The following is a 15,475-nucleotide window of genomic DNA, read 5'->3' on the forward strand; positions in this document are numbered from 1 at the left end:
ATTAAGTCCAATTTGTTGTGACATTGTTATTGCATCCAGTTTTTTTGTTATTAGTCATGGAACAGAAGAATTACTCCAGATATCAATATCAATCTAACTCATTTTAGACACAATGTGTTGCTTTACAGGATTAGACATGAAATCCTAATGGCATCAATTGAGAAAACTGTCCGTCTTCATGCTCACGGTCTGGTACATCAATAATGTTTTTTTCTTACCTGAGCAGCTCGTGCGATGCCACGAGGAGCTGAGTGCGAGTGTCGATGAGCTCCAGCAGATCAGCCCAGCTCTCATTGATGCTGTCTTTCCACTCTGCCAAGGTGGCTGCCTCGCTGTGACCAGCTTCGATTAGCTCATCTATCGTCTGGTTGACCATGTCCACTCTCTCCTGTCCTACCATTCCCGTCTCCCGTGCAAATTCTCTAAACTTATCCCTCAGAAGCTGAAGGGAAAAGGTAGAAATGTTTTTAAAGGTTAAAAGGTCATCAACAAAGAAAGTTGGAACTTCCTTTTAGATATGTAGCTTCACAAGACGATTTGGAACCTTGCATCTTCTTATATAAGAGAAAAAAACTGATCAACTGCAACATTAAGACCACCTGGTGGTTTTAGGGCACTGACCAGTCTGGGGCCGCACAGCCCCATATGCAGATGCACTGTGTGTGCTTACACCTGTCAATCATAGCCAGCACTCAGTTTTTATTAATTTTATTTTTCCCATGTTGATCCTTGTCCACTGAATCATTTACAGCACCAGGTGGGTCTACTGTCTTGGCTAATCAATATATTATGACACATCTGTAAACTGTGCTAATAACTTGTGCTCATCAAACCACATGTGATTACATGGACACACCATAACAGTTCTGCGACAAATGTGCACGCATTAAAGTTTTGTTTCTGTTTTTTTCAAAGCACACCTAGCTTATTTAAATCTGCATAAACGCAGGTTTCCATAAAAATGTAGGTTTTCTCAAGCACCTCTTTATGCACTCTTAGTTTTTTTTATATGTTATTATCACATTTAAGTGTATATATTTGTGAATTTCATACTGTGACGTGGTCGAGGTCCTGGCCTATCTCCTGGCATGAAGCCACCATGTCTCTCTCAGCAATCCATTGCTCTAGGTCCTCCACCTCTCGGTTAAGCAGGAAGTGCTGGTAGGTGTGGTCCAGCTTCTTCCTGCGATCCTCTGCCAACTCCCTCAGCCCTGCATACTGCTTATCTACCTGGCCTTGTCGCCTGATGATCTCCTCACTGCAGAATGGTGAGAATAGAGGGGGGGAAAAGGCAAAGACATTGGGTTTATGTTTACATTTCATTGTCGTAAAGTTTTTTTGTTTTTTTTTCCAGTCTGCGCATCAAATTCTCAAAGCACAGACCCATCTGGATGGTCCTCCGCAAAGATCTTCTGGGCACGATCAGCCAGCTTCTGGATAGAGTCGGCATAGTCATCCACTGCCAGCTTAAGGATCATGTGGCGCTTCAGCATCACCATGGCACTTTGCTCATCCTGGAGAGATGGAGGAAGAGGAGGATCAGGAAAAGTCAGAAAAAAAACTGTTGAAAAATGATCCAAAACTGAGAAGATTCCACATGAAGGCAAAGAAAAACAGTCTCAATGAGATTTCCATAGAGGGAGCCAGTAAGAAAACAGCAGCTTAATTGACCCTAACCATGTAATCATGTTAATGCATGCAGTACCACTTCTTATTTGCAAAACACGATGTGCTGTGTTTTTATTTGGATAATAACATCTGTTTTTCAGGCGACTGGAGCCACTTCCCTGAGTTAATCACACAGTCTGTTCCTCACCTTGGCCTTTTCATCAGCAATCATGTAGAGCTCCTGCTCCCCTATCCAGGCTTCGGCCTCATCAGCATCATTATAGTACTGCTGGGCCAAGTTGGAGCTGTTCAGCCTCTCTCTGCGCTTGGCCATCTCGTCCTGCAGCCGGGCCCACGCCTCCTCCAGCTCCTTCAGCTGCTCTGTAATCTGCTCTTCCTCTGGTCTGGCCTCCGTGCTGGCAGCATCCGCCATCCTCCCGCCTCGCTCGAGTACTTCATCGATGCGAGGCTGGTGGCCCTCGATCTCCCTCTGCAACGTCTTGTGAATAGAAAACAAGACTGTGAGGGTGCAGCATCACCACAGACCCAACAGGATACAACAGCATGCAACAGGCTCTAAACTCCCTCTACATGTGAGTTTTCTAGAAACAAATTAGTAAATGTAAACACATTTGTTTTCCTATTGACAATTGCCAGTACAGTACAAGTCCAAGCTTTTCTACTGTGCGAGCAAAAAAATCAGCTGTGATTTACGGCTAACCACAAGACTTTCTCTACAGGAAGTCTTACCTGGTTTTTCTTCATTAGCATTTGCACGGTTTGAAGGTTGTGGCCATGCTCTTGTGATGTGGCCAGGGGCATCCTCTCCTCTATCCAGAGCTGAGAAAAATAAGGCATAAATGAGATAAAAATGACATAATGCTGACTAAAAAAAAAAAGAAAAATGTAGAAACCTTATGATTCTCACCCTGTAACAGAGTGTCTCCAACAAATCAAACCGTAAAAATAAACTCTTAAGCTGTCTCTTCCACCTCAGTAAATTGGACTTAGGTAGTGAAACCAATAAGGGATTAAAGTTTTTATCGAAATTCACCTGGAGAGTCAGTTTTGCAGAGCAGGTGCACACAGAGTGTGCATACAGTAATTGAAAACTTCTTTTCAAAATTAATAGGTTTGTATTTTGGGGAGGTGGAAAAAAAAACACCTGAGCAACACTTGAAGTTCAGGATTCAACATTTCTAAAATTTAAGTCCCAAAAGATCTGTCATTCAAAAGCCGACCTTAATCCAGCTCCTTTAAAATCCAACACTCTTTGTTCTCTCTGTTCTAATTGTGTGCTATCAATCATTTGCAAGAGCTGGAAGGTTTGACACTTTAATTTTGCTCAGAAATTGGATCCATGCTCACAAGCTCATCAGCTAGGTCTCTGTAGAACTGGTGGACAGCCTTTGCGGCCTCCAGTTTGCCCTTGCGCTTGGCCAGCGGTGTGAGGAGCTGCTCAAAGTCCCTCTGCAGGGCCTGCTGCTCAACCTCCAAATCTGGCTGGTCCTCCCTGCCTCCACCATGCTGCCTGACAGCATCCTGAAGCTCCCCCAGCTCCCTTGCCCGGTCTCGTACTTGGTTCTCCATCATCTGGTGCAGGGAGATATGATTAAAGAGAAAGATGCTTTAAAGAGCCTAATCAGAATGAAGTAGAGGGTAAACCCACCAAAATGTTTGCAAATCATATATGAAACTGAGTTAAGTCACTGCTTCCAATCATTTAAATCTTCCAAATATACAGTTTTATAACAAATTGTGATAATGTATTCACCCCAATGGTGTTTAAACTATACCATGTTTAATTAAACAGGATTTAAGGAGTGCATGCATCAAAGCAACTGCAAACACAATGAGCCCAGAAATATACAGCGAAGTATATGCAGTATAATCCAACAAAGACACAGACCTGATGCTTCTTGAGCAAGATGTTGGCATTAGTCAGGTCTTTAACGTCCTCGTCTCCGCTCTGTAGCTGCTGCTGCAGTCCGGTGAGCCACTTCTTTATGTCAGCCAAGCTCTGGTCGAAAAGCTCAGAGCGATTGGCATCAAAGAGCAGCCGGGCCTTCTCCTGCGTGGTGGACTCCAGCTTGTCCCACAGCTCATGTAGCTTGGCCAGACGCTCCTTCACAATGGGCTCAAACTCCGGCTTGGACTCCATGAGCTCCTGACCTTCCTGTATCAACAAAAACACAGAGGAGAAGAATTTAGAGCTGGCCTGCTTGATATTTAAAAATAAATGTCAAGCATTATTAAGTTGTTGTTAAAATCCAATATATGGCTCCAAAATGATTTGATATATGGTGGGTATACATGTACTCCCAAATCCCTCTAGCCTTTAAAAATTACACATCCTTTGCAGACCTGGTCCACTTTGTTGAGCCAGTCCTTGTTGGATGCCAGCTCAGCCATGAAAGCCTGATGTTTCAGCCACTTGCTGTGGAGGTTTCTGGCCTCATCATACGACATGTCCTGAGCTGTCAGCATCTTCTCGTTTATCCACACAGTCAGCTGAAGCATAGAGAGAAGAAAAAATACTAGAAATTAGCAGAGTGAGATTAAAGGCCTGAGATAGCTACAATGCAAAGTCCAGACATAAATATTTGTTTGTGCAGAGGTGACTTTATGCAAGCAGGATTTATTTTATCTTTTCAAAACAGGGCATTTACCAATTAACCAAATGGGACCTTAATCCCAAATAGGGAAGATAGAGATTTAGTCTAATAAGATTTCATCAAGTACTGCTGTGTTATGATAAACAAAACACTGTGTGTTTGGCAAAATGACTGCAGCAATCAACCCAAAAGTGGGGAAAAAAACAATGTGATGTCAAGTCTCAGTGAAGGCATAATTGAGCTAATAATTAAAGTACTAATTAATGTTACCCAGCAAGCACATGAACAGTAACTGACGGTGAACTCACATCTTGCGTGTTTTGCAGGAAGTGCTGTAGGTCGCGGTTGTCTTTGAGCTTTTCAGACACCTCCTGGGCTCTTCTTTTATTCTTCTCATGTCTGAAGATCAAACACAAAACCAAGCAAATGCATTAAAAATACAACTGCAGAGCGAGTGTGTATGTCTTTTTCGCTAACTCCTCTCTCACTGACATAACTCCAATAAATAAGAGACAGCGAGCTCCGCCTCCGCAGAGAAGAATCCCTGACACGGTAACACAAAACAGTCATTTGTTTCTTTTGCTACACCATGAAGAAAAACTCTCGCTTAAAGATCAATATCCATTATTGTGGGCGCCTGTCTACCGAGCTGAATATTCAGGAGGTGAGGGTAAAAGCTCCTGTACTCTTTCTACTGAATCTTGTTGACACTAATGGCACAGTGTGAAAGCAACTGAGATTCTGATGAAAAATGAGCCGTGATGAATAGATCTATTTTTCTACAGTACCTGAGTTCAGGGTCCGAACGGTGTTTATCAAACGGGTATAAGCAAGATTCTGGACTTGAGTGAAATAACTTGCTGTAATAGAAAGAAACTGGTACTTTTATTGAACTGCTTTACCTTAGAGAGTATTATGACTGTAGTCACCTAATACTTCTACTAATTCTAATGTACCTTTCAGAGAGATTTGAATACATGTGTCACTTCTAATTAGAAATTACTGTACTCTGTTAAAGTTTTAATCAGCAGTTTCCATTGATATCAGCTTGTCACATTTCCGATATGTGTAAATTCTACAGCATGTCTCTAATATGTTTACAGTTCCAGTGCAAAGAGGTTTCCTCCAAACGTCCATTATTCACCCCAAAGTCTAAATGAAACAAGATTTCACAAACTACTGGCTGAAGCTACTTATAGTCATCATAAGTGGTATTTCTAATATTAGTTACCACATGACAAATACATTTACTTTAAACCCTTAATTCAGCTTATCTATCCGTTACGCACACTGTTAAAGTTTGCAGAGGAGGGGGCTGAGAGGACAGGTCTCCAGGCTACTGCAATGAACACGTGGAGAAATGCACTCACGATCACATCTACTGTGCTGGCAGTTAGCAGTCGCCACTTAACCTGAATGCATGCCTAAAATGTAACGCCGCTTTTAAGACACACACGTAGGTTAAGATTAGATCCTGGGTGACTGCAGTGCAGAAACAAAGTTAAGCACATGCTTTGAGACATCGGCTGTAATGAATAATATATCAGCTGGAACAATGTACCGTATAATTCACAATAGGGAGGTTTTAGCTAACTACATGTATATCCATTTGCATTTTACCATTTAATTGTATATACACTTCACACTTTTTCTTTTATTCACCTTCATCAGAGGTGTTTTTTATAATAAAGGGGCAGGAGCAGAGTAAGTCTGATTCGTCATGACAAGTGTTTTGAAATCACTAGTGAGTTTCTCTATCAATTATCAGTTACCTTAGGAAATTCTCATCTGTCTCTCATCGTATTGCTTAGAGTCACCAACTGTCTGTTTTTATTTCGAAGCTGTCCTTTTAAAGCATCCTTAGTTTAATTTGTGTTTGATTTTACCATTCCTACCATAATTCATGTTTTCCCTGACAAAAAAGGAGCATAAAGCAGACCCGGTACATGTAAGTCAAACCTCATTTCTACTATTCACTCACCTTTGTAAAATTCACTTAGTCAAAAGCCATAATGACTGACCTGTCTTTAACGGAGTCCATTTTCTCCACAATCTTCCCAGAGTACAGGTTGTTACTGTCCACCAGCCGCTGTCCTCCCTGGAGAGCGCCATCAATTTTGTCCTCGTTGGCTTCCATGGTGCTCAAAAAGTCCTCGTGCTTTTTTAAAGCTTTCTCCGCCCCGGCCAAGGTGTCAGGCTGGTCTAGGTGGGCCAAGGTGTACTCCTGCAGAGAAAGGCCATAAATCACACAAGAAGCTGATTTCATTATATGACAAACATGTGGTTTAGTGACTGACTGCGCTGCATTCTTCTCTACCACATTCTTTTAAATACCTGAACTAACAGGCCAACTCGAATTCTGTGGCACCTGATGAGCCTTACACTTAAAGAAAAGATTTTTAGCCACCTTCCACAGACAAATCCAGCACAGTACCTGATTGTTGAGGATGGCCTCCACAGTCTTGCCATCCCTCATGAACTGCTGGAAGCCCAGAGCCTGGTCAAGGAAGTTCTTGCGGCTGTCCCACATCTTCTGAAGTTCAAACCAACCGCGGTCCAGGCCCTTTAGCCTCTGGTCCAGCTGCCGGTACTGAGGATCGTCCTCCTGACCTTGAGTGACCTGAGCGCCGGTGTCCCTCACACAGTGATAGTCCTCCTCATGGTTGTTTATGTCTTCTCGCAGAGCATCGTGAAGGCTGAGCTGCTCTTCGGCCTCTGGCAGCGTGTCTGGCATTTCCTCTGACGCCACAGCCTTCTGGGTCTTGAAAAGCCAGGACTGGAAGTCATCCATGTCCTGGAGGAAGGTCTGTAACTTGCTGACCTCACCTAAAGAGTCCTCCCTGTCTTTCAGGGTCTTTCTGAGTGTGTCCCAGGCTGCGTCCAGCTCTCCTTTGTGGGCCAAGATGTCAGCTGCATTCTCTGGATGGTCCTTAGCCAGCTGGTCGGCCTCTTTCCTCAGGAAAGTAAGCTTTGTGTCGATGGCAGCCAAATCTCTCTCTATGCCAAACAGTTTCCTCTGGATGGTCATCACAGCTGCCAGGTCATTGCCCAAGTCCTGTGTGGATTCGATCACCCGTGTCTTGTCTTTGATCCAGGCCTCTGTCTCGTCACACTCGAGCCCATAGCTGTGCAGACTCACAGCAGAATCCACTTTCCTCTTCTTGTCCTCCACCATGGCCCTGAAGGCCTCCCACCTGATAGAAGAATTTATTAAAGGTTTAAATGACTTAAATCACAGAATATATTGTAGTGTTCAGTGTCTTTTTCAAACTTAATTTCTTAATTATACAAACTTTCCTAAAGTAAACAGTATATTTTAATTGTAATTATAGAGACATTTTCTGCATTTAAAACCAAGTAACATTTTATTTTTTAGTCAATTACTATTGGCAACTTTAATTTATATTTTGTAACTTCCCCATTTTTTTGCTCAGCCATCTGCTGTGCACAGACTAAAACAGCTCTAGCTTGCAAACCCTCTTGATTAACGGGAACCACAAAATAAAGTCTCAATTAAACTCAATTATTCAGAATTCATAGACCCATAAAATAATAATGTCATGACATTTCTTCCAATCCCACAGTGGCCAGAGAAAACAATAACAATTAACGCTGAATAATTAATGGGAAATAACAGAAGAGACTATTTAAAAACAATATATTTAAACTACCTCTTATTCAGTCGAGCCTGATACTCTTTGACCTCTTTGGTGCGAGGGTGTCTGCCGTCCTCCAGCTGTTTCACAGCTTTGTTGATGTCATCCACCCTCAGCTGAACATTTGCCATATCTTGAGCCAAAATGCTCAACCTGTAAACAAGTGCTAGTTAAAATAAAATCACTGCATTGTACATGATGCATAAGCACAAAGTCAAATGGTATTTGCAACTAACATTAGTCTGCTTGTGCCACAAAAATAAATCAGTGCATTCAAAGAATTACCTATTTTGTACTACTTCCAGATCCTCCAGCTTATCTGGCACCTCTAAGCCCACTAACCACGTCTCCTTCTGACCCATCCACAGCTCACAGGCATCGGTCTCACTGAAGATGATGTACAGGGCCATAGTGTCATCCAGCTTTATCTGTCTCAAGTCAGCCAGAGACAAGAGCTCCATGTACAGGTCCTTGATGTCTTTCAGACGCCTCTGGACTTCAAGGGTGTTTTGTAGCTCCTCTGGCAGAGCGTTGGCCTGTTTGGACAGAGCATCAATGGTGGCCCCGTTCTTGATCGCTTCATTTTTCAGGCCATTGTGCTTTCTCAGTAGCCTCTGCGTGGTGTATTCATCGTGACCGAGATCATCGCTGCTCATCTGCCTCTTGGCATCCAGGAGCCATGCCTTGAGTTCATCAGCATCTCCCTGAAACTGGAAGAACCTCAGGGTGTCCTGGAGGTTCTGTTTCCGGAAAGCTGCCAGCCCCTCTAGCTGCTGCCATTGCCTTCTGATGTCGTCCATGCATTCCTGAACCTTCGGAGAACCAAAGTGCTTGGCCTGGATCATCTTTTCTCCCTCAGCCAAAACATGTTCGAGGTTGGCACGCCGTGCTCCGAGCTCGTCCTCAAATGCGCTGTGTTTGCTCTGGAGCACCTGCACGCTTGTCAAGTCCTTGCCATAATCTAGGGAAGAGAAAATGTGCTCCTTCTCTCTAATCCAGCTCTCCAACTCCGCTACCTCCCAGAGGAAGTTCCAGAAGAGGCGGGACTGCTCCAAGCGAGCCCGTCGCTGGGCCGCAAGAGCACAAATCTCTTGGTAACACAGATTCAGGTGCTGTACCCTGTCCCCGATCACCTGAGGATCACATGGCTGATAACCTGGAGAATGAAGAAAAACACAACAGTTATACACTAAAACCATCCTCATTTCTTCATTTTCTGTACTCTCTTCACTCTCTCAGTGCTGTAAAAATTAACCCCTGGTCAAGATCTGTGTCCTGTGCTTCATTTCAGGTCCCCATCCCCAAATAAAATGTGCTGTAGATCATCAAAACCTACGGAGCCACTGTGCTTACTATCATCATCGGCGAACTTGAGAGCAGCAGCGCTGACATTCTGTACCCTCTCTGCCTGCAGAGCGATGTCATTCTCTACCAGAGCATGTTTCTGTAACAAGTCTTCAACTTCCAACAAGTGCTTCCCAAAGTCTGGAGACAACAGGCGAGCCTAAAGAGATGATCAGACAACATGACCAGTGTTGTGCCTAAAAACATATGGCGTCAGTTAATGCATATTGTCCCCTGTTCTGTACCTTCATGTCATCCATCCAGCTTATGATGTGCAGCATCTCCTGGAAGATCCTCTGCAGGGTCAGGTTCTTATCCAGACGACCCCTGCGAGCCCTTAGCAGCTCCTGAAGGTAGTCCCAAAGACGCATAATGTTGTCTTTGCGAACATCGATTCGTTTGGCATCATGGTAACGCTCAGACTCTAGATCCCTCGAGATGTCCACCAGGGCCTGGACACGTTCCTCGTATGCAGCAATATCTGTCTCGATGGCGTCATGCTTCTTCTTCGCTGCCTCCACTGCTGGGAGGTCGTAACCAAAGTTATCCTGAAGGGGAATAGACCAAAAAGGTGCAGAATTTCATTATAAAGGCAAATATTTTTGTTTTTACTTGGCTACTTTTATTTAACATTAACTAGCTGCTCCACAGATTAAGACTGAATTTACAAAACATATTCTTTCAGATCACGTCAGCTCCACCTGACCACAACATTAAAATGCTGCTTAGTTTGGCCTCACCTCTCCATGTTTTCATCCATCTGTTGCAGCTGTTTACCACCATCATCAACAATCCATTTGTAAACAACCTGCTGTTTCAATTAATTAACACAAATACTGGAAAATCCTGCAATTATACATGCAGTTTTATCTAATTAGGTAGACCCATCAACGTCAAGATCTCGAGGCTGACCTCAGAACTCATGCAAGATAATACCATCGTTTATTACCGTTATTGTTTATTTACCTGAGCCACTAGTCTCTGGTTCTCCATGAGCCAGGTCTCCCTCATGGCAGCCTTCCTGTCGAATCTTTTGGCCATCTGTTCCAGCTTCTCCTGTCGGATCAGCTCGTCTCTCAGGACGCGTTCGCGTTCGTGCTCCGCCCTCTCCAGACGCTCCCAGGCCTGCACACCGATAACGAGATAGATCATAAGGGTTTTTTCAGCCTTATAAGCAATATGAAGTCTGAATAATTGGATTATTCTTTTAAATATTTTATTTTATGGCCACATATCAGACTAATCATGAAAAATATCCATCATAAATTTAGAAAACCAAAAACGTGATTCAGTCTGCTTCTAATTCGGATGTAATTGTTTCATTATGCTACTCAGACTACTCGCCCTGTTGATATCTGCGACTAGGGCTCCCTCTTTAGGCGTGTAGACCCTCTGATTGTTGGCCCTCATACGACTCTGGATGGTGAAGAGCAGAACCTCGAGGTTCCCCTTCTCCTCAAACCTGAAAGAATACAAAAAGGTAAACAAGATTCTCCAGGGGCCACTTGAAAAGAAAAAGAAATAAAATAGGTATGGATCATACTGAATATGTAAGTGAACACAATTATGATTCAAGAAAATGTATTTATATATGAGCTGCTCTGTGTGTATTTCTAAAACTGTAAATAGCTGATTTAAATTAGGTTTAAACCTTTTAATCAGTTTAATGGGATTTTGGGGAGTACTCAATTTAAAAACCCAAAACAAAGTATATTATATTAGTAAGAGTGGTAAGTAGTAATATAATCTATATTTTATTATGAGTGAGTGTGTGCAAGTTAACACCTGATCTGGTTGAAAATCTGTGTTTTGTTTTTTTTATTAATTGTTTTTCTGTGATTCCTTTAGTTTGCTACTGAATTTTTTCAAATATGAATTACTGTTAATAGGATCTATTTAGGTTTTGAAACAATAGAACGAGCAGAAAACCAGGAGTTTACTCACTTGGGCGGCTTCTCCTTGGTGCGGTAGGTGTTGAAGGCCTGAAGCTGCTGCTGAACTCCACTCAGAGAATTGGCAAGTTTACGGTTGTTCAGCACGATGATGGTTTGCTCGATCCATGTCAGCAGGTCTGAGGCCAGCGTCTCGTACATATTAATCATCTTCTCTGTCTCGATGGCCTGATCCAGAACCTGAGTGCAAAAAAACAAAAAAACAGGTCAAACACACTCAGTGAAAAAAGTCACATTAATAAGAGTGCGTCATCTTTCCGTCTCACCTTTCCAACTCTCTTGCCCTCGACGGCGAGCTGCTTCATCTTCGAGAAGTAGTGGTAAAATGCCACCACGTACGTGATGATGGACTTCTCATCTGGGTTTTCTGTGAACACATCTATAAAACAAAACGGGAGACAAGTCAGTCACAGCCAAGCCAGAGACAACATCACTGGTCCCGAGGCCGTTTTCCATCAGGCTTAAGACTCATAAACATTTATTTCTACATGAAGACACAGCCTGCGTCAGTCACTCGCCTTCAGGGTCTAAAAGTTTGGTCACACCAAGCTTCTGCTCTGCCACATTAAAAGCACTCTGGAGGTTGTAGGTCGGGTTGGACCTCTTCAAACTGTTATAGTCCACCAAATCTGGCCTGAGACAGAAATAAGGAGAAAGAAGAAAAGGGTCAAAAGGCAACAAGAAGAATGAGGAGGGGAGACACTAAGCAGACGGGGTTTGTGTGTGTTTACATTTCAGGGCTGGTGTGAGTGGATTTGGTCATTCATCTCCCACTTACCTGTGTTTGTGTATGAGAGCGTTGAAGGCCATGCCATCTTTCCAGCTGGTGGTGAAGTTTGTGATGTTGACATTGCCATATCTGCAAGACAACAGCCAGAGGATGTCAGTAACTGAACATACAATACATTGCTGAGGTGCTTCTGTTTTAAATCAATGTCTGAGTTTGGTTCTGCTTCTCAACGTGTGCGATTATTAAACACTCATTCCTGTAGCTTAAGGCCTAAGCAGACTCACTATGCGAGGATCTGAGACGAAATGCCTAATATAACTCCCATGTGTGTATTTTTATGAGAAGCCAAAACCAGCACCTCTTAGCTGAGCAGATAGACTGCAATAAAGGGAGAAAACTGGCTAAAATTTGTATTTACAACAAGATATAATGTGTTAATAAATGAGGCTTAGAGGTGCTGGCAGGTGCATTTCGCTGGAAAGCTGGGTAGGTCTTGGCTGTAACTTCATGTTTATTTAATTCAGCAAGAAAGACAAGTATTAGTTCCAAATATGTCAACGAATGTTATTAAGTATACAGTATATATTTGTGGAGTAATATATGGGGTAAAATTTAATTAGTTAGTACATTTCCATTTGCACTTTCATTGAATCATTATGATTCATATTACTCTGAAATGCTGAAATAAGCATATCTGTACTATTTGTGCTTCTTTGCAAGTAAAATTGTGAACACATGACTTTACCTATAAGTATTGAGTATTGCCACACACACACACACACACACACACACACACACACACACACACACACACACACACAGCTGTGCATAAGACTGAATTCACATATTTGTCTTATATTCTAATTTTTGCAACAGCTTGGTGATGCTAAAGGTTACACATCCCACTTACTCTGCAGTTTTCATTTGACACCACAGAAGAAGTGCATCCTTGGCTGAGTGTGTTTCCCTCTGGTCCGCCTGGACCGTTTCCACAATAATGTCCTGGATCTGATGGAGAACAACAGAAACTAAAGTAATGACTGTGGAAGAACCATCTACATCTGAGACAAAAACAAAGGCATGTCGCTAATAGAAGGAACCAGGAGAGGACATATTTGCGAAATAACACTGTGAATTAAACCCTTTATGGTTGTTTGAAGTAAAACTACAAGTTTGTGTTTGTGCACAACACACCTAATCTCAGCATCAATGTTATTGGCCGGCTGGATTCTCACAAATCTAAACCTCGGGTCCAACTGATAGAACGAGGGGTGGTAATCATTAAGGTTCTTATTTTCCCACACAGTAATAAGAGCAGTGAACTGATCTGAGAGACGGGGCCTGAGAGAGTGCTAAATTTATCATTGGTTTATGGAGATTGAAATAAAAAAAAAAAATACAGATACAGGACCACGTCGACTCCTTTCTTTGTTGTCGCAGTTTCCTTTGAAAAGGCGTAATAATGCAGCAGGCCATACTGTTTGAACTATCATGTCTAAAAATAACGGAGTGGCTGTCAAATTAAAAATAAATACATGCCCCCTCCAAGAAGATAATAGAGTAAAAAAAAAAGACATGTTTTGATGTTCTGGGTTTGCTTCTAACAGCAGATATAAATGGCTGGAACCTGAAGGCACCTCATTCGAGGACAAAGAAAATGCTAAAAACCTCCCAAGGCTGCCAGCTGAAACCGTTTTCTGTGCTACATGCAAACACAGTCAAGTGAGACTAAACGATTAGCTGTTGGATACATTATAGCAAACAACCAGCTGTGTTTAATCACATTTAATGCAAATACAAATGTGATTATAGGCTAATTAGGACAACAATGTGTGTGAAATTAACTGATTGCTTTCCATTAAGTTTGCTATGCTCTTTCGTCAATTAGTCAATATTACAAGTCTCTGTAAAATTAATGGGCAGATGTGAAAAATAACGTTTTAGATGCAAATTTTTACATCGAGTCTAGATTTGATTAAGAACTAGTTACTACGGTATGGAGAGTTGTGGTTTATGGAATGATTAGTAGACGTAACAGCATATATACACACACAATTTAGTGCGAGTAAAGTGCACTACTAAAACTTCTACTGTTGCACACAATGTATAAAAACATATTTTCAAGTCATCGTTTGTACAGTATTAGGCCTTGGTATTGTAATGTATAGATATTTTTACATAGTCTTTTTAGGGAGCAATAAAGCCCTACCTCATCTTAATGTGATGAGCAACATAATGGAAAGGAATATTATATGTATGAATATATGTATATGAATATTATGTGTAGTTGCAGTACAACTACACATACTGTGCTGGGTACGTAATAAGAAGTAGTAACTTCTTGCACTGTCGGTATTTGTTAGTGACCGAGTAAAAGAGAAAAGAGTGAAGAAATATTACAAGCATTCAACTGGCCAATGTTTTGTGGTGGCAATTAAAGCTGCAAATCGCTCGTAAACGATCTTACAGTTAGAAGCACACAAGTTTCATTTCAACATCTTCAGATTCTATGCCATCATTCTGTGTAACTGATGGTGTAGCAGAGGTACTAACTTACCTGGAAGCGAAGGATGATGGTCCAAATGAGGCCGAGGATGAGGCGATGGTTACCATCGACGATGTCGTGGGAACCCATGTTCTCCAGGTGGACCTTCTGCTCTTTGAGAAACTGCAGGGCCTTGTCCACATTTTCCAAACAGTGAATACGCATTCGGCCTCTAGTGGGTTTTGGCTACAGCCCAGGAAAGAAGGGCATTAGGATAATACAAAGAATGAAAAAGGGGAAAAAACCTGAAAATGTTTGACAGGGAGCTTCGTACCAGTTTTTCATCGGACAGCACCTCCAGCAGTTTAATGAGCATCCGTCCATCCCGCAGGTCCAGGTAGAGGTCGGAGATGCGACAGCTGACTCGGGACAGAATTGAGTTGACCCATTTAGTGAAGGTCTTCTTCTGAACTGCTTCGCGCTCGTCTGGTGGGAGCAGAAAGTTAAGGAACAACGTGAGCTTAATGAATACTGCAAAATCCTCGCAACTACAGAGCAGAGCAGCACCGCTTGTGCTGATAGGGATTTACTTCTGTTGCACAAGAGCACTTCACACAGGTGAGTGCCGAGAAGACTGACAGGAGGTAAAGAACATCAACTTTTCGGTGGTTTTATGCTCCAGAGACGGAGAAATTTCGTCAAGTTCAGCCTCAGTGCAAAGTTTGCTACATCCTGTGAAAATCCAGACTCCAAACTGTTCTCAGACTCCACTAATTTAAATCAAGTTTCCCAAAATTCTTATTTCTACCATCACATCAGGTCTGGCTCCAAGAAATATGATTTCAGTCACCATAGACAGGGCCCAATACACACGATAAGCCCCCCACTTATGGAGCACCCAGACATTTTGCAGATAAACAAGAATTCCAAGATGCTACTGCTGCAGAAACTCCACTTGAATGCCAGTGTTTGGTGCAGACCTCTGCATGTCTATTATGCAGCCATTACAGAAAACCACACAATCAGACTCAACAATCATTTGTTATCAGCACGTTGCTCACACTGTCCATTCCCTACAAAACTTA

General features: G+C 42.4%; 1 protein-coding gene across 2 annotated transcripts in view; it reads right to left on the minus strand.

The window, feature by feature from the left end:
* sptb (spectrin, beta, erythrocytic) overlaps positions 1-15,475 on the minus strand; it is a 40,960-nt gene that overhangs the window by 12,612 nt on the left and 12,873 nt on the right. For both annotated transcript variants that reach the window (XM_067480681.1, XM_067480680.1), the window contains 24 exons: positions 14,725-14,876; positions 14,463-14,636; positions 12,816-12,913; positions 11,954-12,034; positions 11,694-11,809; positions 11,442-11,554; positions 11,168-11,355; positions 10,568-10,685; positions 10,190-10,348; positions 9,469-9,771; positions 9,233-9,383; positions 8,165-9,035; positions 7,895-8,032; positions 6,658-7,417; positions 6,245-6,447; positions 4,532-4,622; positions 3,973-4,119; positions 3,518-3,784; positions 2,977-3,201; positions 2,359-2,448; positions 1,817-2,107; positions 1,384-1,514; positions 1,054-1,258; positions 219-442 (listed from right to left, as the gene is read on the minus strand). In XM_067480681.1, the coding sequence (XP_067336782.1) occupies positions 219-442; positions 1,054-1,258; positions 1,384-1,514; positions 1,817-2,107; positions 2,359-2,448; positions 2,977-3,201; positions 3,518-3,784; positions 3,973-4,119; positions 4,532-4,622; positions 6,245-6,447; positions 6,658-7,417; positions 7,895-8,032; positions 8,165-9,035; positions 9,233-9,383; positions 9,469-9,771; positions 10,190-10,348; positions 10,568-10,685; positions 11,168-11,355; positions 11,442-11,554; positions 11,694-11,809; positions 11,954-12,034; positions 12,816-12,913; positions 14,463-14,636; positions 14,725-14,876 (5,296 nt within the window). The remainder of the gene's footprint in view (positions 1-218; positions 443-1,053; positions 1,259-1,383; positions 1,515-1,816; positions 2,108-2,358; positions 2,449-2,976; positions 3,202-3,517; positions 3,785-3,972; positions 4,120-4,531; positions 4,623-6,244; positions 6,448-6,657; positions 7,418-7,894; positions 8,033-8,164; positions 9,036-9,232; positions 9,384-9,468; positions 9,772-10,189; positions 10,349-10,567; positions 10,686-11,167; positions 11,356-11,441; positions 11,555-11,693; positions 11,810-11,953; positions 12,035-12,815; positions 12,914-14,462; positions 14,637-14,724; positions 14,877-15,475) is intronic.

This window comes from Channa argus, chromosome 16 (genome assembly GCF_033026475.1).
Source record: "Channa argus isolate prfri chromosome 16, Channa argus male v1.0, whole genome shotgun sequence".
In the NCBI taxonomy this organism is placed as follows: Eukaryota; Metazoa; Chordata; class Actinopteri; order Anabantiformes; family Channidae; genus Channa; species Channa argus.